We start from the raw sequence: 22,258 nt of genomic DNA, 5'->3' as shown, positions 1-22,258 counted from the left end.
ATTAAACATCTTCAATTAATTTTTTGTCGTGTTCAATTATTTAAAACGTATTAAACATGTCAAATAAAAAAATTATTTCACACATCCAATATAAATATATTAACCCAATTATATTTGTTAATCACACAACAAATTATTTTAATTGACCGACTTCTTTGCAAGTCCATTATATATTGGAAGCTATTCCTATCCGCTCGGTTCAGTTTATGCATTGTGCTTTGTTATAAATTTAGTACATTTCAGAGCTAGCTATTCCCAGAGTTGAAAAACAAGATGAAAGTTGAAGTCCTGTCAAGAGAGCTCATAAAACCATATATATCTACTCCATCCAATTTACAACACTACCGCATATCATTACTAGATGAGCTTTCCCCAACGATGAATATTCCCACAATTTTATACTACACTGATATTCAGAGTAGTAACCACTTGAAAATTTCACTAGCAAAGGTTTTGACTAGATTCTACCCTTTAGCAGGAAGATACGTGAAGGAGGCTTGCATGGTTGATTGTAGTGACCAAGGTGCTGAATTTGTGGAAGCCAAGGTTGACATTCGAATCGAGGATCTTATCAGCCAAGGGAAGGATTTGAAGGTTGAGCTGCTTAATTTGTTGATTCCTCGTCCAATTGGTGCAGTTGATGAGGTTAGTGATCCTTTGCTTGCTATACAAGTAAGTACATTTGCCTGCGGCGGGCTTGCCATTGGGCTGATGAGTTCTCACCGCGTTGCTGACATGGCAACCACCAGCAATTTCATTACTGAGTGGGCACTTCATGCAAAGATACATGGTCGTGAAGATTGCTTGTCAATGTCACCGAGATGGAACTCAGGCCTGTTGTTCCCGGGAAAACACTTTGCTCCACTTCATTTAGGTCTTTCCAGGTCCGAGGAAAAATTCGAGGTTCATAAGGTTATTACAAAGGTGTTTCACTTTAGCAAGAGCGCGATTTCAAGAATTCAAGAGAAGGCTAGAGGAAACAGCTTGAGTGAGAAGCTGCCAACAAGGGTGCAATGTGTGGTAGGACTACTAGGGAAAGCTATTATCGATTCGCATGTTGCTAATCCTGCAAACCCTAGAGAGTTCTTGATGTCTCAGATACTGAATTTGAGGGGAAGAACGATTCCTCCACTGCGAAAAAGCCAGTGTGGGAATCTCTACTTAACTGCTTTCGTTGAATCCGTTGCAGGTGAAGGAGGGGTGGAATTTCAAAGCCTTGTCGATATGCTTTCAACGTCTGTGAAGAGTGGAATAGAGGAATGTAAAGATGCACTCTCAACTGGGGAAGAAGGACAAATGATGGTAGCTAAAAATTTCCATGATTTCAAAGATTCTATAACGAACCCCGGAAGTTTTTGTGCGGGTTGTTTTAGTGACTTGTCGAAATTTCCATTTTACGAAGCTGATTTCGGGTGGGGGAAGCCTGTGTGGGTGAGTATGGCCAACATTCCGGTGAGTCATGGGTGTTTTCTGTTGGCTGACGAATCAGGCCAAGGGATGGAAGCATGGATAGGTTTGAATGTGAATGACATGTCTAAGTTGGAAATGGATGGCAACATTATGGAATTTACTACTCAGGGAATGGGCAGAATTGACTAATTCTCGATTTGGTGGCTTGTTTGTTATTTATTTTACTTTTCTAATATATGAACTCAACCTATTGTTGTTTGATGAATGTGTGTTATTCTCGTATTGGAATAAATAAATTTTTATATTTAAGCTGAATAATTTCAACAGAATGTATTATACAGTGTTTGGGCCAACAATCTAGTTGACTTTAAAGGCCCCGTTGTCATTTTTGGTTTGCGGAATATTAGAATCTAGTTGGACAAACAAGTCAACTAATCGGGTGAGATGCTGGAGATATAAAACTAGTGACGGAGAAGAGGCGGAGAAGCTTGGATTCATGGAAAATCCAAGAGAACAAATGATGAATTAGGCTTACATGGCCGTGAGTCGTGACGGAAGCCATGTACGTGCATGCACGTTTGTGACAGTTTGTCTCAACACAGTGGCGCAATTAGAAGGAGCTAAGGGACGCTAGAGCTCCTAACCTCAAAACACCGGTGCATTTTTTTTCAGCCCCGCTTAATTATTGATATCAATATAATTTAGGGCACTTAAAACGAGTCCACCAGATGCCTTATAACATGTCCTAAATTATAATTTAGGACATTTAATGAAAAATGTTAATCCAACAATGTCCAAGTGATGTCTTATATCACCGCGACAACCTCTTCGAGGCTTATTTAAGGCACCTCTCTTCTTGCTCTATCTTTATAATAAATTGTTTTACATATTCTCTTTTTCTCTGTATTTTGGACTTGCTCTTAGTTTAAAAAGAGTCTGATTAACAAATACTCCCTTCGTCGCAATTCAGATGAGCTTTTTGCTCATTTCACACGTATTAAGAAGTTTTAAATTGTTTTTTCCCATCTCTACCCATTTTATTGTGTTGACTTTCTATAATATTAGCAAGATGATACATTATAAATTATAAATAAGAAAAGGTAAAAATGTAAGATTATTGATAAATGTGCATTAAAAAGAGAGATGCTCAACTATTTTAAGATAAGTTTTTTTCTCAAAAAAATCATCTAATTTGGAATGGAGGAAGTACGTTCAAAGAGATATACTCATAAGTCATCCGCACACACTTAACACTACCCTAACTCAATATCTCATTGCGATAAATTCATTCAGCCGCGAACCCGCAACAACATGTTCAGTTGCGCTCTCCCTCTCGGTAGCCGGCTCCCAGCGTCCATTTCCCACAGGCTTGCAACCTGCTTGATCTCTCCGACTCCCCCTCTCTAGATTCAAAATCAATCAGTCTTTTACAATCTCACTTGCTTTCAAATTTGAGCTCCCAAATTTTAGTTCCGGTTCCGTCACATGTATTATATATATTCACAATTCAAAGTTTGTCTTTCGTCTCTGAGATGTCTAATTTAAGTTGATGGATTATATTGAATAACGTCTGACGGTTTGAGTGGGTAGCTCTAAAACATATCAACTTGAGATTAAATAAAGGATTCAATTATTTAAAATGTTACCATGTTTATCGTTAAATTCCTGTATATTAGTCTAATACATCTGTTGTCAACTCACAATGTGACCAATTCACAAGTTGTACCCCCAAGAGTTTTCCCAAATATACTGGCAGCTAGCAAATTTCACAAATTGAATTGAATAATTATTTTTTTTGTTTGTATAATTTTGGAACAGTTTTCTCATTAGTATTTATTGCTCTCTCCACACGACATCTTTCAAGCAAGATTCTTTGGTCCTTGTGATTTGTGAAGTAAGTTTAATCTTGTTTCACCAGCATGCACTTCCTCAGAGCTGTTGAAGTGTCCAGAAATGTTTGATATTTCCCCTTAAACATAGTCTACCATAGATTTTCTAAGGTTGTATTGCATGAATTGTCTATGTTTTATGTTTCCCCTTAAACATACTTTACCATAAATATGACAGAGGTGCAGTCTAATAAACATAACTAATTAACTTGCTTGTATCAGTTAAGTGATTGACAAATCTCGAACACTCTTGCTGCTACCAAAGATCAGAAGTAGTCCCAGCAATACTACACATGAAGTAATAGTCCATTGTCCAAATCATCTTTAATATTCTACATTCAAAATTAAAATAAAAACTCTTGACCAAGTTTTACCATCACCTATCATGTACTTTCACTTATGTTCCAAGTCTTGTGATTATATTGGTGATTTTCACTTGTTTCGGTGAAAAATGATCTTAATATTATAATATATATATATGCATCAAGAAGTTTGGAGCTTCTAGTGTGTTAAATCTATGATTCCACACTACATCAAGCAACGAACAAAAGCACATCACAGATTCACAGAACAATACTTGCTTGAATAAGAAGAAAACACATTGTTTGTACACAGCTGTTTTGTTACACTAAGAATGCAGAGAAAAGTAAAAGTAGTGCTCTACTCAGTCTGATGCTATATTTATACAGAGTGGTGGAGCTAATAACAAACTAGTAACTAACTTTGCTGAGCTGTCAAGCTGACATGTACAGCCTGGAATTATCCAGAACAGTCTGGACTCATGGCACACGTGGTGTGTGTTTCAACATAGTGTACATCCTTCGTACCAGTGGCGGATCCAGATCACAAACCAAGAGGGGTCAAATATTAAAGATTAATTTGATAACTTCAAAAAAGAACAAATATCCGCCTCTGCTTCAAACTTACCAGTCTGAACTACTTTGCTAGCAGCAGCTCGTCGACCAATCTATCTAAACTTAAATCCGAAGAACCACCTGGGCTTGCAGCGGCTTCAGCTTTCTTTTTCCACTCCAATGCTTTCTTCTTCAATTCCCTTCCTCTTTCGCAGTCCATGAGCTCTCTCACCAACTGCTCTACTTCATTTCTTTTCACATTATTATCAATCTCCATTCCAATTTCCCAATCCACACAACTATACTTACAGTTCGTCTGTTGTTCAGCAAAAAAGGGCCAACAAATCACTGGGACACCGCACGCAATGCTCTCTATAGTCGAATTCCATCCACTGTGTGTTAAAAATCCTCCAGTAGCAGGGTGTTTCAGGACTCGTTCCTGAGAGCACCAGCTTGCCAGCCTGCCTCTTTCTTTAGTTTCAGCCACAAACTCCTGGGGTACCTTGGCCGTGTCACCAGCAATTATATCCGGCCTGACTATCCACAAGAAGTGCTTTCCGCTATTAGCTAAGCCCCAGGCAAATTCACTGAGCTGTTCCGCAGTCATGGTAGTGATACTACCAAAGTTCACATAAACAACTGAGTTTGCTTCTTTTTTGTCAAGCCAGTCAATGCAGCTATCTTCTTCTATCCACAAACTCGAGCTGATGGACATAAGTCTTTTATCCTGGATTTGTTTCATTAATAAGTGCAGAGGTCCAACTGTGTATATATGTGGTTGACTTGCAGAAATTGCTTTCAGTGCATCCTCTTCAAGAGTGTCAAACGTGTTTATAACAAGTGCACGAGCTTTAGGAAGCGCTGCAGTCTCGGTTATAAAGAAATTAAGGACTATGTCATTTATGTCAGTAGTTCTAATGGAACGCGGAAAATCCTTCAATTTCATATCTTTCATTCCTGGCACCCAATCAATAGCTGTATCTAGATAGCCATTTGTTACATGGCTGGTATCTGCAAGGCAAACAAAAAGAAGTCTTATATTCCTCCTACTGATTCTTGGCAATTTTAACTAGATCTCAAACCATTGATATGAGCACAAATACTACACTATCCTTTCTACTCAATTTCTTCAGGGCATCATAAAGAATTTTCACTCTCATTTTTCTTATAAAATTTTCCATTTTCCATCCTTTCTTTGTTCTTTAATTTTTGTTATGATTTTAATATCCATTTATAATTCTCTCGGACCTGATAAAACATTGAAGTTGTGTCATTCTAGGATTTTTAAAAAAATAGGTTAATAATCAAGTGAATGTAACGTCTCTCTTTTTTATAACGTCAATATAACGTCTCTCTTTTTTATGCGTTATATGTACATCTATTTTAGAGATAAAGGTGTTATATTGCTGATTTGGCTAAAAAGAGATGTTACTCAATTACTTAATAGATGTACATCGGATAAATTTTAACACATCACCTCTTCTTGTTATAAAATTTGGATGTTAAATAACGAAATGTACCTGTTAACTCAAATGACGAGTTTGATACCATTGTGAGTTTAGTGACTAACTTCATACATTGAGCCCAGTTTAGTGATTTGGTTGATTGTTAACCCTTAAAAAAATTCAGTCCAATAAATTTAAAGATGCAAGATCTCTTTGCTAGCAGTGTTAAAGGAGAGTTGGTCAACTAGAGTTTGAGCTTAGTACCCATTGGGTACTAAGCTCAGACTCTAGTTTGAATTGAGAAAGAATAAAGTTATAGACTTATCAATATATAGGAGCTGTTCAGCAGATTTTCCCAATACCTTGATAGGAGCATATTTGTTGTCGAATTCATACAAATATATAGCTGGCTAATCTTGTAGATAAAACTCAGAATAGTTAGTCATTTATCAGAGATACATATTTACCTTGTAGAGGTATATAGCCTCTGTCCACAAGCTGGCTGTACTGCATATAGGCTATGAGGCCGCAAGCGCTTGCTGTCCAGAACAGCACTTCTGGAATACCAAACTGTTGAGCAGCTTTCAGAGTAAAGCTCATGACACCATCAGAAACGATACATGTCACAGGAGGTACATGGGATACTGAAGTGTTATTTAGTTCCGAAATGAGTTTGCTAAAAGGAGCAAGACAGTTGATTGGAATGTACTTGCACATGAGAGGAACATCTTGAGTTGCATCCGGATTCGAGGGTGGCAGGCCATCAGGAATAGAGTAGAACCTGAAGTCTGGCAAACCATCCAGGGCTTGCAGGCCATTGGATTTGACAAGGCGCCTGTGGTTAAAGTCTGTGTTTACAAATGAGATGTGAAAGCCTTTGTGGTGAAGAAGTTTGGCTAGTTTTAGCATCGGAGTTATGTGACCTTGTGCAGGATATGGTATGCACAAGGCATGAGGCTTACTGCTTGCTGCTGCTGACATCGCGCACAGGCTAATCTTTCGCTAAATGCTTTTCATGTTTTCGAGTGTGAGCTTGTATGAGTATTGTAAAAAGCGAGAATCAGACTTAATCGATGAAGTCACGGAACAAGGATTAATCGAAATTAATCGGATGATTAATAGAATAATCAGATATATATAATCAATTTGACAAACTATGAAACGGGATTAATAGATGATTAATTGTGATTAATAACCGACTTTTAAGAATAGAAATTTGTACAGTAAAACTGATGAAATGCATAAGCCGGCAAAATTTTAAAGGCTTTGACTTGGCCTGCAAACTCAATCATTACCTCGGGTAATATATTTTGCCATTTGGTACAAGCTTATTATGGAGTATCTTTTGTGATGTTATGAATACTTCTGTTTTATTTTTATTTTTTTTGCTAAGTTAATACTTCTGTTTTATTTGTTGATGCCTGACCGGTGATAAATGTAGGGTCGCGCAAGACCTATTTATTTCATAGGTCTAACCACACGTATTTGGAGTATTAGAGTCCATTTAGATTGTTCATTTTCTTCTAATCTAACAGTTACAAGAGTTTTTACTGGGTCGGTTTTTACACAAGGCACCGGGCTACCAACATGCTTATCTTCAATTTGTCCCTCTATTTTGTTACTTGCAATTGTCCTTCACCATATTTTGGAGTTGTTTTCATCTCTCAAACTCATATGTTCATATTATTCTGTAACCAGTGAATTAAGGGGAACAAAATGAAAGACAGTAAGTAACGGTTTGATAATGGGAGGAAAAAACGGAGAGAATTGAGAGACAATAATATACAATTACTTTATATATATAAGGTTTTTAGTTGAAATTTTTTAAATTATAGATATTATCTATTTGTCTCTCACATCTACTGTGCATTTTTATTTTAAGCTAACGGTGTTGGTATAAGTCTTATAAAACTCCAAAATCTTTATATTCCAAAGAGCCCAACTCACTCTTATTTCATATTAGCAATATGCTACAGTTACTTAAAAAAAAAGTAATATGACAATGATTCCTTTTCCTCAACTCTTTCGGAGGTGAGGGTTGTTTAGTAGTTTCGCTCTCATTATTTTTTCTTATGCTGACAATGATTCTGTTTCCTCAACTCTTCATTTTCTGTTAAGTGCACTGATTCTCAAATTCGAAATTCATCACCTTGCACAAAATATATAATAAAAAGGTTGATTTAAATTAAAATAGAGAAGAGATGAAACAATCTCAACATTAACTAGTTGTATAATATGTAAATAATTTTTTATTAGTAAATAAACAATTAATAGAAAATATCTTATTAAAAGAGATGATCAGAAGGAATCAATACGTCAGAGGATATCACGAGATGCCGGATATCAGAAGATATCAGTAAGAGGTTAATATTTAGAACAATGTTTCTCTCGTTAAATCAGATATAATAAAAATTAAATATAAAATCTATAAAAGTAATAAGGTGGTGGGCCATTATAACTCACTGAAAGATGATGGTGTTTAAGTAGTGAATATGAATAAGGGCGTAGTTCAATATTTAGTGATTATCTGAACCAAAACCAAAAACCCATCTATATGCAGATATCAAAAAAAAAAATTATACATGTGACCTTTTATTTGAAGTTAGTGATAATGGTGGAGGGATCACACATAATAAATTACTTCAATATCTCCAACCATATTCATCATGTATTTTTCTTAACTAAAAACTAAAGAATTAATGTACCCCCAAGTTGTGTTTATATGGGTTTGCTTGATGCCATCACCACTCTCATCAATTAGTATTAAAACTAATAATATTTCAGTCATTGTTGGTGTAGGAGAGAGATGAACTCTTTTATGTTGATATTCACCGCGCTTCTTTTTAATGTGGTCACATCACAAGTTGTACCTCCTCGTAAGAGTTCGCATACGACATTGTTGGTCATTGTTGGTGTAAGTCATTAAGTCATTGTTGGTCATTGTTGGTGTAGGAGAGAGATGAACTCTTTTATGTTGATATTCACCGCGCTTCTTTTTAATGTGGTCACATCACAAGTTGTACCTCCTCGTAAGAGTTCGCATACGACATTGTTGGTCATTGTTGGTGTAAGTCATTAAGTCATTGTTGGTCATTGTTGGTGTAGGAGAGAGATGAACTCTTTTATATTGATTTCTCATTTTGGGTATGAAGAGAGGCATGTTAATTTTTTCTGTGTTTATTCGACTCGATCATTCTTGTAGATGCCGTATGACTATTATTTATTGAATTATCTCCTTTTCTTCAAAAAAAAGAGTGTAAGTTAATAATTTTTTTTATTTTCAACATCAAGATCTTTTGGGTAATAAAAATAAAAATCTATTGATTGTGTTTTGTTAAAATAATTTTGAAGGACAACAGCATCGCCCTCTGCCAACCTCAATTTTCTAATTACCTTCATATAATTCACACATTATTTTTTGCTAAAAGGAATATTCTCGTGATCTTTGTGTTCAACCACAAGAGTATTGTAACTCTTATTATCAGAATACCAGTTTCATCTTATAAATTAAGACTTCTCTTTACATGTTTAGTCAAATTTCTATCATATCGAAATTGATGTGCTTTACTTGGACTCAAATCATGATTGTGCTCATTACCAAATTGAGGCATGTGCCCCATTTATTACTCATCCATCCTTTTCGTGCAAAATCTTACTTTATAATTTGTTTTCACAACTGATTTAAGTTTTACGATATCCATCACTTTTTTTTTATTTAGTTCACCATAGTGATGACAACCAACTGTTAGATATGTATTAACCCAATCATTTTTTCTCGTATTTCTTATCATAATTTCAAACCCATTCTGTAGAACATATTGTCTATAATATTCATAGACTTTAGCTTTATAATTAAAAATTTTATTTACCTCCTGAGGTTAGTGTTCATTAGTAATATCGTCGTCACTATTTTTCTCTTTCACTGACAATAACTCTATATCTTCGTACTCTTCATTTTTTGTTCAATGCACTAATTCAAAATCGATTATCCTAAAAAATACAATAATAAGACTTCTTAAAATCAAAATAGAGAAGAGATGAAACAGTTTCAAAATTAATTAGTTGTATAATATGTGTGTATAATTTTTATTAGTTAGTGAACAATTAATAAAAAATACCTTACTAGAAGGGATGATCGGAAGAAATTAGCATATTAGGAATTAGTATGTCACGCGATATCACGAGATACTGACATTAAGACGTACTAGAGTTACGGGTAGAAGTTATTATTTAGAAGACCAGTGTTAGTGTATTAAAATTAATTATAAAGTCTATCAAAGTGATAAGGAAGTGGGGCCATTATAAATCATAAAAAGAGGACGATGTTTAAATAGTGAATGTGAATAAGGGTGTAATTCATTATTTACTAGATAAGACCAAAACCAAAAGCTAATCCATGTGACTTTATTTCAAGTTAGAGATAATGGTGGAGGGATCGCAGATAATAATACAATACTGCAATATCTCCAACCACATTCTTGTATTTTTCTTAACTGAAAACTAAAGAATTAATGTACCCCGAAGTTGTGTATATACGGGTGTGCCTGATGCCCATCACCACTCTCATCAATTAGTATTACAACTAATAATATTTCAGTCTTTGTTGGTGTCGGACGGAGATTAATTTTTTTATGTTGATATTCACCGCTGTTCTTCTTAATGTGGTAACATCACAAGTCGTACCACCTCGTAAGAGTTTTCCAAATAGACCGCGTATAACAACATTGTTTGTGTAAACATCTTTTTTCAAAAAAAATATGTCATAAATATTTTGCAGATCATATTGCCTATGATATTCACATAACTCAGTTTCAAAATTAAAAATTACATTTAACTAAGGAGGTGAGAGTTGTTAAATAGTTTCGCTTTCATTATTCTTTTCTTGCACTGACAATGACTCTGTTTCCTCGTACTCTTCATTTTCTGTTCAATGCCTTCTCAAATACAAAATTCATCATCCTGCACACACAAATATAATAATAAGGTTAATTATAATCAAAATAGAGAAAGAGATTAAACAATCTTAACATTGACTAGTTGTATAATATATGTATGATTTTTTCTTCTATTAAGTGAACAATTAATAGAAAATATATTATTTGAAGAGATGATCGGAACGAATCAATACGTCAGAGGGTACTACGAGATACCGGGTATTAGAAGATATCGTTAAGAGGTTAATATTTAGAACACAGTATTTCCCTCATTAAAATAAATATATTAAAAATTAAATATAAAATCTATAAAAGTAATAAGTAGTGGGCCATTACAGGTTTAAGCAGTGAATATGAATAAAGGTGTAAATCAATATTTTTTGATTTTCTAAACCAAAACCAAAAACTAATCCATATGCGGATATCAAAAAAATAACCCATATCTGATTTTTTTTTTATTTCAAGTTAGAGATAATGGTGGCAAGATCCCAAATAATAAATTATTGTAATATTTTCAACCACATTCATGTATTTTTCTTAACTGATAACTAAAGAATTAATGTACCCCCAAAGTTGTGTATATATGGGTGTGCCCGATGCCATCATCACTCATCAATTAGTATTACAACTAGTAATATTTCAATTTTTGCTGGGCTAGGACTGAGATGAACTCTTTTATGCTGATATTTGTCGCGCTTCTTCTTAATGTGGCCAAATCACAAGTTGTACCACCTCGTAAGAGTTTCCCAAATTGATGGCATACAACAACATTATTTGTGTAATCATATATTTTTCATAAAAATATGTTTAAATATGTTATATATTTTAATTTTGTTGCAGAATCAATTGGTGTAAACATGGGAACAAACGGAAACAATCTCCCAGCTCCAGCAGATGTCAAAAGCCTTTACGCCAAATGTAGCATACAACAAATGAGGCTTTTTGAACCAAACCTTGACATACTGGGAGCTCTACGCCAGTCCGGCATCAGGGTCTGCCTCGGAGTCAGAAACGAGGACCTCCCTAAGCTCGGGGCATCCAATGATCCTGCACCTTCTACAGATTGGCTTAACACCAACGTCGTTCCCTTCAAAGACGACGTCACATTTAGTTACATAACACTAGGGAATGAAGCTGTTCCTGGACAGTTCGCGCAGAATGTTCCTGCTGCAATCAACAACATGCAAAATGCTCTCAATTCCCTTGGTCTGGGGACTATTAAGGTAACAACCGTCGTCCCAACAAGCGTTTTAGGAGCATCTTTTCCTCCCTCAAATGCAACATTTTCGCCTGATAATTTACAAATAATGGGGGACATAATATCGTTTCTGAATGGCAATGGTGCACCCCTTTTGGTAAATGTGTACCCCTACTTTAGTTATGCTTCGAACCCGTCTGACATTTCATTGCAATACGCGACCTTTCAGTCCACAAAGCCTGTTGTGGTGGACGGGGACTATCAGTATTACAATCTCTTTGACGCTATGGTTGATGCAATTCATGCAGCAATAGAGAAGGTGGGTGCAGGTAACATAGCAGTGGCTATATCTGAGTCTGGTTGGCCAAGTGCGGGGAATGATCCTTATGCTAGTGTGGATAATGCGAGAGTTTATAACACAAATCTTGTGGATCATGTTACGAAGAATGGGACTCCAAGAAGACCAGAAGACAGGATGGATACTTTTATCTTCGCGATGTTCAATGAAAACCTAAAGGCTGAAGGTGTGGAGCAGAACTTTGGATTGTTTTATCCCAGCATGGCCCTTGTTTATCCTGTGTTTTCTTGTTAACAAGACTCAAATGGAGATATAATGTACAGTACTCTATATATGGGATGTATTGATGACTTCAAAATAATCTTAACTACATGATATTTGACATTTTGGCAATACTGTGTGGCTTGCTTATGCAATAGCTAGTAAGCCTTTCGTATAAACAACTCCTGATATGTGTGTATAAAGCTCTGTTATCTAAAAGATACAAGTGTTTAGACAAGAGAACTTTTGACCTGTGTTGACTGAACTCTCCGGTAAACTTGATGCTTTCCTCTCAACCAGACTTGAGGAAGAGCACGAGAAGAGGGTTCTGACAGCAGATGTGTTTTCTGCTATGCAATAGAAGCATTTGTTGGCACAAGTATGGAGGCCATTCACATGTTTCATCTGTGAAGGAGATTGTCATATCCGAATTGTTGTTGATGATTAAAGAGTCCATTCCCTCTGTTGTGTACATACTGCTTTTCCATGTAACTTTAACTCATGCCCGCTCTTCAAATGTGGTCTTCTCAGGGTTCTCATCCACCAGAAGAATATAGAATTCACAATGAAGATCACAATTCACACTGTGTGGGCTAATTAACAAATAAATCACATTTAAAATACAATGTTCTGCTTTTTGGTGCAAGACTTACAAATAAAATTCTTTCAAAAACAAAGGAAAGCGTCAGATTGTACCTGTAAAGGAATCTCATAACCGACCAAGTAATCGTTGAAGCTTAGAGGTGATAGCGATATGTCCGCCATCTGGTAATGGCCATCAACCTGCACAAGTAAATAGTATACAACAGAAAAAACAAGCGATATGTTAGACTAGGAAATCACGCACTGGGAACGTGTCTTTGCTGTTAAGTGGGTGCCAATTGCAGTGCAGGCCATAATCATTTTACAAAACGTCCATTTCAGAAAGTTGTTTTCTACAAGTGTCTTTGCCCAATTACGTTGCAAAGAAAAGGATAAATTAAACAGAAGATGTCATTATACAATTTTTGCTCCAAAAGAACTGTAATGATTATTCGAAAAACCACTACTAATACTCTGTTAGCTTGTTAATTAGTTAATATTTGGAAAGCTTGTTTGCATTCCCAACTAAAACTCGTGTTGCCAAACATAAGAGTCAGAAAAAATAAAAAATAGTACATTCTATATTCTCTTTGTTTCGACAGAAAGAGATTCTCATATGTAATCCTTCTCAGGAGGGAGCACCAAAAAATAAGAAGATGAACAGAATTATGCTAGCCCTGTGAACTTATAGTCTCAGCTTGCCCATATTTCTTAGCTGCAAAACCATATGATCCCACAACTCCAACCATGAGGCCAAATACAATGGAGAATAATTGAAAGTTTGCAAGCAGCTGCCCTCGAATCTCGTGATCAGGAGAAATACATGAGACTTCGTTTTCTTTCAGTCGGCAACCATTTGGCATGGACGGCCCGTACAATGTGAAAGCAGACTGATAAAACCAAAGGCCTTGAAGTGCTAATGCAATGCCATTAGACAAATCAGCTGCAAAGCTGGTTGGCATGAGTGCTCCTGCGACACTAGATAAGATGCAAAACGCTACAAGAAGGACGAGGAGGAGATGGTAGTGACCCTCGAGGCCTTTATGAGTAGTCGAGTGAAAATAGAATAATAGGTACTCTGCACAAAATGCTGTGGAGGCGATGAAACATAAAGCTCCTTCTGGCAATGGAAGATAGCTGATAAAACAAAGGAGGTCAAAGTGTAAGCAATTACCAAAAATGCAAGCACCATTAGCAATAAAAAAGTCCTATAGTTTGTGTTGTTATCTATGTCATCATTATTATAGTTTGATCAAAAATCATAGTATCAGATATAATACACACACACACACACACACACACTTGAGTTTTGCATATTATAATCTTGCAGACCGTATATACAGACAGAAAAGGTAAATATTCTCCAGTACTATAACAGAAAAGGTTGATAATAATTAACCAAATGCTATGATCATAAATGTTGTCACTTCTCCAAACTACAGTACAGAAATTACTCCTGCTGGCCACTAATACTTACCATCACTAATTCAAGCTTGTCATCTGGTAATTTAGCCAATTATGGGAGAAGACTGATCTTGTATTTTCTATGAATGATCATGGGTTCAATTAAATTGATTTTGCCATATTATTGCTATAAATATTGAAGTCATCCATTTATCAATAACTAACCAAAAAGCCAAAGAAATCAACATTAGAAATTTTTATCAGTTAAGATCGATATCTCAGATATGCAAATTTCAACAGTAACATATGCTGCCTATGTTACGAAAATGAGGTATACATTTATTTAGCGACAAAAAAGGTATAAATATGCGTTTAGACTGTAATAACTATTTTATAGTAACTTTGTTGTCTTAACATCTTGTTTATTTCCAGATTGGTTTCATGGTCTGTGGGACTAAACTCTTGTCTTAAGTGTTTTCTGACCCAAAAAGGGGCAAAAAAAAAAAAACAAGGGAACAACCGTAACAAGAAAAAGAGTTGCTTGCAGTGATACAGTTACAAGAAGCTAAAATTAATAACTCCAGCAACAAAGTTGGCCAATTTATAAAAAAGGAAAATCCCAGGTGGGAGGAGTTTTGACTGGATATATTTTTAGGATACTCAATTATATCAAAAAAAAATTAGAAGACTCAAACTTTTTGTCTTGACCCCGTAAAAAATCTCATCTCCTCCTGGACAATTAAAGATTCCGCCAGAATTATTTGCCCTCCAAGTAAACCTATTAATCAGAATTATGTCTATTATACATAAAAATCTACCACTCTTTACAAGCAACAGTAAATGAACTTTTAAAAGCTCATAGTGGTCCCTAAAAGCCTGATACAGAGTTTCTGAAAAACAAGTTTATCCAGCAAATTTAATATAACCCGCAGAGTGAGTATTTCATGTCTACAAATTACTGTAAAGTACTAAGGCAAACATTAACATAACAGGGTTTCCTTTTCTGGCAAAGATACAGATATTTGAATATTGAATATAAAGATATTAATTTTTACTGAAATTATGATCACCGCCTAATATCATTTTACAATCCATTATAAATAGCTATGCAAGTCAGCCCATATGGAAGTAAATACGGGGGAGGGGGGAGGGATCACCATGTTAAATCTTAAAGATTACTACAAAAGCTAATACCATGTATAACCTGAGCTCACATATACCTTCTCAAACTAAACTATTATGCTGAGTAGTTTTTATTTTTGCACAAATATAAGAAGAAAGAATTTATATATTCAAAACTGAAGATGAAGACTGACCTGGTTTGCTCGGACAGCAGAATGATAACACTGTAGATAAAGAACATCAGAAGCATCCCACCATGCTCAAAATCATTCATGTGATGGGGATTCAAAATCCCATTCGTAAAGAACTTAAGGTGAGTCGAATATAAGAGCTCTACGCACATATCAGCAAAAGCACCTATAGCAATAAGATATAGCTCCAAGTACCTAAGCCTGCCGTCTAAACCAGAAACCGGATTCCAAACCCTAACTCGAAACGTTTGTGGATTCGATATATACCTTACAATAGAACACCATATGTGCCACAAACCAACACAGAGAAACAATGTTCCTGGTAAAGCATGGCCAGGAAAAGACCCCATCTTTCCTATCAAACAACCCAATCAATAAAACGAAATAAATCACTAATTCGCTAAATTGCAGAGACCCCCCTATCTCAAACACTCCCAATATTCAAGATTCAAACCAAGTCAAGAAAAGGGTCTTTTTTGATGGCTGTGCTTATTAAAATGAAGAAAGTCAAAAAAATCTCACAGGTGTATTTCAACAAACATATGCTGCTTCTTGGAAACAAAAGCACAAAATCCTGTACAAAATAGAACATTAACAGGTAAGAAGATAAATAAAAAACTTCAATACTAGTTGAATCAGTCAACAACTGAGGTGATTATACCAAGAAAACACCAAACATAGACTATAGCAGAGAAATATTGATGACCCTTTTCAAAAATGAAGTAAAAATAACATAGTTCAATCACAGCAATCTAGCCAATCATATAAATATACATACATGTGTGTTTGCGTGTGTTAAATAGTGTACAAGTAGTGGGGTGTTATTACAAGTGTGAGAGTTTATAACTTAAAAACAAGAAAGGAAGACATGAGTACTTACATGAATATTTATGAATACGTGGGAGGGTGATTAAGGTTGTTTGTGGGAGAGCGAGGTGTGGTTATTGGAGTATGATTAACGATCTCAACACCGTTCAACAAAAACAAAGGGAGTGGACTTTTAGGGGAGAGAGATGGTGTCAGCTACAAAAACAACTTTGCCAGCAATTATTAAGGCATCATGTCTCTCGATTAACATTCCAAAATGGACTACTGCTCCCTCCGTCCTCGATTAACGGACTACTACTACCAATCCCCGTGGTTGTTCACGTTTACTATTTACGCATATTTTGAGATTTCTATAAAATATAATTTTATAATTTTTTTTTAAAATTTTCCTTTTTTAAAAACTTAAACGTTAAATTTTTATTCAGAGAAAAAAATTAAAAAAAACATATTGTAAAATTATACTTTAAATGAGTGTGGAAAGAGTGTGGAAATATGTGCCAAAAATTAACGTAAAGAGGGAGTAAATGTGTAAGACTAATCTGCCTTTAAGGGCTTAATGTTTTAAATATATATATTTTTTTTGGATATAAATGTTGAAAAGGCATGTGATAAAATAAGGATTTATTTTAAAGAAAATATACAATTTCATGCACTTTTTTATAAATTTAAATTCTTATTTCTGAAAAATAAGATTAGTCAAACGGTCACTATATACTCTTCAAATCAGCTCTTAAACTTTAATTTAAAGAGCATATAAAAATATATTTCGTAAATAAGTTTTTAATGACTATTTTAAAATTTAGGAAATTTAGCAAAAATACCATATTTTAACATATTAATTGCAAATATATTGTTAGTCTATATTTGTTGTATATATATTATCTTGTTAAAAATCTAAATCAAACAATTGCAAAAATACGGTACTTGTCTTCACAATTGCGCAGAGAGGGTTTATCACCATTTCGCCGAATTACCCCACTTGCCTTTGTTCTCTCTCTTAGCCACCGGAAAATATGGTTGTCACTTCCTAATCGCCACCTCTTCCTGCAACATAGCCTTATTGTGTCTCAATCATAATCGATGTCGTTGATCGCCACAAACGCAGTCAGAACGTCACTATCGTTGCCCCCAACAGTAATAGCCCCAACTGCAGCAACCCACCTCTATACCGCGATTAAATCGAGAAGCCTCACTTTTATCCGACGGTCAGCGCTGTCGTCGCACACATCCCCTGCCTCCACTTCTCATACCACCATCAATTGTAAATGTTCTAATCCCTTGCACTCCGATCACCCCCAACCCAAAACTCCGCCCCCGGTATTCGCTCGCCAGATCAACGACGAGAATGGAGAAGCCATTTCATGGTTTTAAGAAAGGTAATGATCATATTTTTGGAAATGAAAGATTTTCAATTATATTAACATTATAACATATATTGAAAATTTGGAATATGAGTATATTGCATGTACGTGTTAAAACTAGATTATGGTTTGCAGGAAAATTTTGACAATAAGTTCACAACCTTCACGGCAACATCCTTCATAAACAAACATTGATGAAAACAATGATGCAAACAATGTGATATTTGTAGAAGACGAAACGCAAGCAAAGCCTTATGGAAAAAAAGAGGAAGAAAACTTCACAGACTTGGAGTGAAATAAGAAAATAACAACTCCTGATGGGACATTTACAGGATTTGAGTGTCTTTACTGCAAAAAGAAGTATTCAAAATCAACTAGTAGTTGTACATCTCATCTTCTGCGGCATATGAGGCTACGTGCATGGTTTACGACAAATCAAACTAAAAGGGCAACAACAATTATCTCTCAAAACCATTGCTGGTCTTGGCATATTTGAAAGCGTAACTACTGGGAAAAAGTTCATGTATGATCATGCTAAGGTTAGAGAAGTCTTCTTTCATATGGTCCTTGTTCATGAGTTACCATTTCCTTTTGGTGAGTATGAATTATTTAACTTTTTCATGAGGACAGTCACTCCTCATTGGGAAAAATTGGTAGAAATGTTTTGAGAACAGATTGTTTTAGTAATTACAACATTCAAAAAAACAAAATCAAGAATTTATTGAAAGATGCAAACAGAATCAGTGTGACTACGGATTTATGGACATCAGATCAACATGTTATACAGTATATGATAGTGACGTGTCACTTTGTTGATTCTACTTTGTCCTTTCAAAAACGCATCTTAAATTTTTTTGATGTCCCACCACCACATACTGGACTAGTAATTTCTGATGTTTTGCACAAGTGCTTAGTTGATTGAGAAATTGAGAAAAAGATATGGACAATTACAGTTGATAACGAAAGCAATAACGATGTGGTTGTGAAATATTTGAAGGACACATTAAAATATGTAGTCGCTCTTCCTCTTGATGGAAAGTTTTTTTATGTAAAATGTTGTGCGCATAAACTGAATATTCTGGTGCAGTATGGTATGACTGAGATCGAGTCTAAAATTCATAACGTGCGTGCCAGTGTAAAGTATGTTACACATTATGCTTCCCGGCTTCATGTTTATCGTGATATTGTCACTCAGTTGAAGTTACCTGATACAAAACTTATTCTTGACTGCGGTACAAGGTGGAATGCCACATATGTTATGCTGGTGGTTTCAATAAGTTACAAGGATGTCTTTATTCGTTACGCTCAAAGAGATTTAAATTATCAGTGATTGCCCTCCGACGAGGATTGAGATAAAACTAAAATTGTTTGTGATTTTCTTGAGGAATTTGATATGGTCACTAATCTTATTTCAGGTTTCGACTATCACACTTCGAATTTATTCCTCCCTGAACTTTGGCACATCAAAAAAATATTGGATGAAGCTCGTTTTAGTGAAGATAATTGTTTGATGAGAACGACTTCTAAGATGAAGAAGAGATTTGATAAGTATTGGGGTGATAGTAATTTATTAATTTCACTTGCTGCTATCCTAAACCCTAGAAACAAACTAGTTTTGGTTAGCCTCAAAGAAGAAATTGTACATAATAATCATAAAAATTCCATTTTAAATTGTTGTCTAGACGTCGACTTGATAGGATATGATCTCGCACCATCAACAGTAATATTAGTGAGCGTGAATATTGTTCTTGCCAGCTTTTATCAATTACTTCTCTCTGAGTGAATTCGATCTCCTTAGTCCATTGTGAGAGGCCCAGAATATTATGCACAATCATCTCATTTATCATAATTTCCCCTGATTTTAAGTTAAGTGAGCAGTCCTCGCTATCAAAGGCATCCACTACATTATATCTGAGCTTGTGCACATAACAAATCATACGGAAATCTAAAAGCACTCCAAAACTTGTTTCCTTGATCCATTTAATCTCCGTTGCTGATAGGTTTAAGAGCACATCGGTCTTTATCGATGACGAAAACTTTTCTTGTATGTACTCGTCGTATGTTCTGACCTTTTTACCCATAACAATGCTCCTCACAACACCTTTTGCCTTGTTCCTGGTTTTCAACAAATTCTTCCTCTCATCATCCTTTCTTGACTTGTTGCCCTATTATCAAATCATTGTCAGGCATATTGAGCCTTCCAATCAATACCATCATATATCCCAAAACACCTAGATAATGTGTTGCACATAAAATTACCTTCGAATCTATTACCCCCTTCAGTCCATCATTCTCTTGCCCGCCCCGATCATCTTCACCTCTTCCATGCGTACCCTCTTCACTGACCTGCAATACGATTTGAATTGTTATGAGGTATGATAGACAAAATAGAGAACTGAGGCACACAACAAAAAATTATATGTTTTCCCATCAAATCATTAAACGATTAGCGCTTAAAAAAAGTGGTATAATTATACTAGTCCTCAGTCATTCATCATTGTTTCTACTTTGTCTAGAATTCATTATCTTATGGTCATCAATATTGATGCACACTTAAATACGCAAAAACTATAACTCTAATCAATAGTCAAGACCTTAATATAGCAATACCTTATCTGTTCTGGCCTTCTTTCATTGCCCTTCATTCAGGTTAACTTTTTTGTTGAGGTGTTGTCTTTAACTCAATAACTTCAATATTTGAACGGGGTGCCCTCAATATTTGAACGGGGTACTCTCTGCCGTTCATTCATATTTGTCATGATAGCTTTCTCACTCTCTATCAATCTCTTTAGAGGGGTCATAAAATCATCACCTTCATCATGTGAAATCGGTGCTCGTTTGTCCCGCATAAGATTTATTTCACACTTAATATCATGAACATTAGTTAAAGGTATAGGCCGTGGAACACTACTTATCACATTTTCAATTCCACGGCCTGGTTATTTATTTGCAATGCCACTCGATTCTTTGGAAACAATGTCATTGCTTCCTTCTCTATCTTGTTTTGGAAATTGATCTTGCTCACCAAGGTCTACATACACGGGCCTTTTCTTCATCTTATTGTACACCCTTGGACTTTCAACAAGCCTTGCACTTCGACGTCGTCCTGCAATCACAATGTCTAAACAAATCAACAAGTCAATCATACATATACGAATTAACTATTTCATGAATAAAACTAAATCATTTGTAGAACGCGTTAAAATTGCGATTTACACAAAACTTTTACAATGCAGCCATTAAATCCAATGCACAATATTAATATCAATTACTAACTTGTAGGACACCAGTTTATTTCTTATCTCTAAGATTCACTTGTATAGAATTAACTCTTTCAAATTCTTATATAGTTAATTATTTTATATTCATACATTGCAAAACACAATTCACTTAATCTATACACATTGACAGTAGCCATACTAATACCAATAGTTTAACACTGATAACCTTCATCAAACATAAACGACAAAATAGAACATGGCAGAACACCTTTCTCAAAACCACAACATCAGTAAACATTATCAATAACTAGAACCCAAGAGCTATTACAAGACTACGACTGAACAGTTTTTAAGCTCAGGTAGCTGGACAGTGCACTAAAAAAACAAATACCCTAGGCATTGATGCATTAAATAAGAACTGGACTCGTAACTCCGCAATCACAAGAAAACCAACGCAAAAGGTATACCATGAAGAGCTTGATCAAATAACAAAACACAACAAAATCAAACGGCTTATAAATACTAGGATCATGCAATTAGATAGCTTAGGATACTATAGTTGTGAAATGTATGTTGATTTGGGCTTTTTAGTACAGAACATTGTACCTAAAAAAATAGTGCACAACACTAAACTAGACCAAATCAAATAATTCAACAGCATTGCAGTTCTCTTCATAATACTAGGAACTCAAAAACAACATTAAAACTACTCACACAAGTACTTGAACAGTGCAGAACACTTCATAGAAAACACTACATAACACTATATAGAATACCATTACAGAACAATTTACCCAAATCAACCAATTTTCCAACAGTACCTAAAAAAATAGTGCACAACACTAAACTAGACCAAATCAAATAATTCAACAGCATTGCAGTTCTCTTCATAATACTAGGAACTCAAAAACAACATTAAAACTACTCACACAAGTAATTGAACAGTGCAGAACACTTCATAGAAAACACTACTTAACACTATATAGAATACCATTACAGAACAATTTACCCAAATCAGCCAATTTTCCAACAGTATAATCTGCATTCATATTACAAAAAACTTAAAACACAACAGTACTACAAATACAAATACAAGTAGTTACAATTTTTGCCCTTTTCAAATAGATATGAACCCTAATATGCATATACACACATTATCACATCGATTAAAACTGATTATCCCAAATTAGGTAGTGAGAATGAATCAATCTCATTACCCGAAGTCGTTCTTTAGACCATCTCCAATCTTGTCTCTATCTT

At 35.2% G+C, this 22,258-nt stretch overlaps 4 protein-coding genes across 6 annotated transcripts; 2 read left to right on the top strand and 2 right to left on the bottom strand.

Moving 5' to 3' along the window:
* Positions 1–224: 224 nt before the first annotated feature.
* On the top strand, positions 225–1,713 carry LOC108198133 (pelargonidin 3-O-(6-caffeoylglucoside) 5-O-(6-O-malonylglucoside) 4'''-malonyltransferase). The gene has a single exon (XM_017365904.2). It carries the CDS (start codon positions 274–276, stop codon positions 1,597–1,599), a length of 1,326 nt encoding a protein of 441 aa, XP_017221393.2. The 5' UTR covers positions 225–273; the 3' UTR covers positions 1,600–1,713.
* Positions 1,714–3,870: 2,157 nt separating this feature from the next.
* On the bottom strand, positions 3,871–6,706 carry LOC108198983 (UDP-glycosyltransferase 85A8). Its single transcript, XM_017366755.2, has 2 exons — positions 6,066–6,706; positions 3,871–5,164 (listed from the first exon to the last, which is right to left on the bottom strand). Exons 1-2 carry the CDS (start codon positions 6,577–6,579, stop codon positions 4,236–4,238), a joined length of 1,443 nt encoding a protein of 480 aa, XP_017222244.1. The 5' UTR covers positions 6,580–6,706; the 3' UTR covers positions 3,871–4,235.
* Positions 6,707–11,389: 4,683 nt separating this feature from the next.
* On the top strand, positions 11,390–12,322 carry LOC108197098 (glucan endo-1,3-beta-glucosidase). Its single transcript, XM_017364604.2, has one exon. The coding sequence runs from the start codon at positions 11,390–11,392 to the stop codon at positions 12,320–12,322; it is 933 nt and encodes a 310-aa protein (XP_017220093.2).
* A 1,042-nt stretch (positions 12,323–13,364) lies between these two features.
* Positions 13,365–16,674, bottom strand: LOC108197099 (uncharacterized). Of its 3 annotated transcripts, XM_064083150.1 has the most exons (4): positions 16,469–16,667; positions 16,111–16,162; positions 15,592–15,943; positions 13,365–14,008 (listed from the first exon to the last, which is right to left on the bottom strand). In XM_064083150.1, exons 3-4 carry the CDS (start codon positions 15,936–15,938, stop codon positions 13,543–13,545), a joined length of 813 nt encoding a protein of 270 aa, XP_063939220.1. In that variant the 5' UTR covers positions 15,939–15,943; positions 16,111–16,162; positions 16,469–16,667; the 3' UTR covers positions 13,365–13,542. The 3 variants fall into 3 exon arrangements, with proteins under 3 accessions (XP_063939220.1, XP_017220094.1, XP_063939221.1); XM_017364605.2 differs by having other exon boundaries at positions 15,592–16,162; positions 16,469–16,674; XM_064083151.1 differs by lacking the exon at positions 16,111–16,162.
* Positions 16,675–22,258: the final 5,584 nt, after the last annotated feature.

Source organism: Daucus carota, chromosome 8 (genome assembly GCF_001625215.2).
Source record: "Daucus carota subsp. sativus chromosome 8, DH1 v3.0, whole genome shotgun sequence".
Classification (NCBI taxonomy): domain Eukaryota; kingdom Viridiplantae; phylum Streptophyta; class Magnoliopsida; order Apiales; family Apiaceae; genus Daucus; species Daucus carota.
The sequence above is the reverse complement of the archived record's forward strand: the minus strand, read 5'-3'. Positions and strand labels throughout refer to the sequence as shown.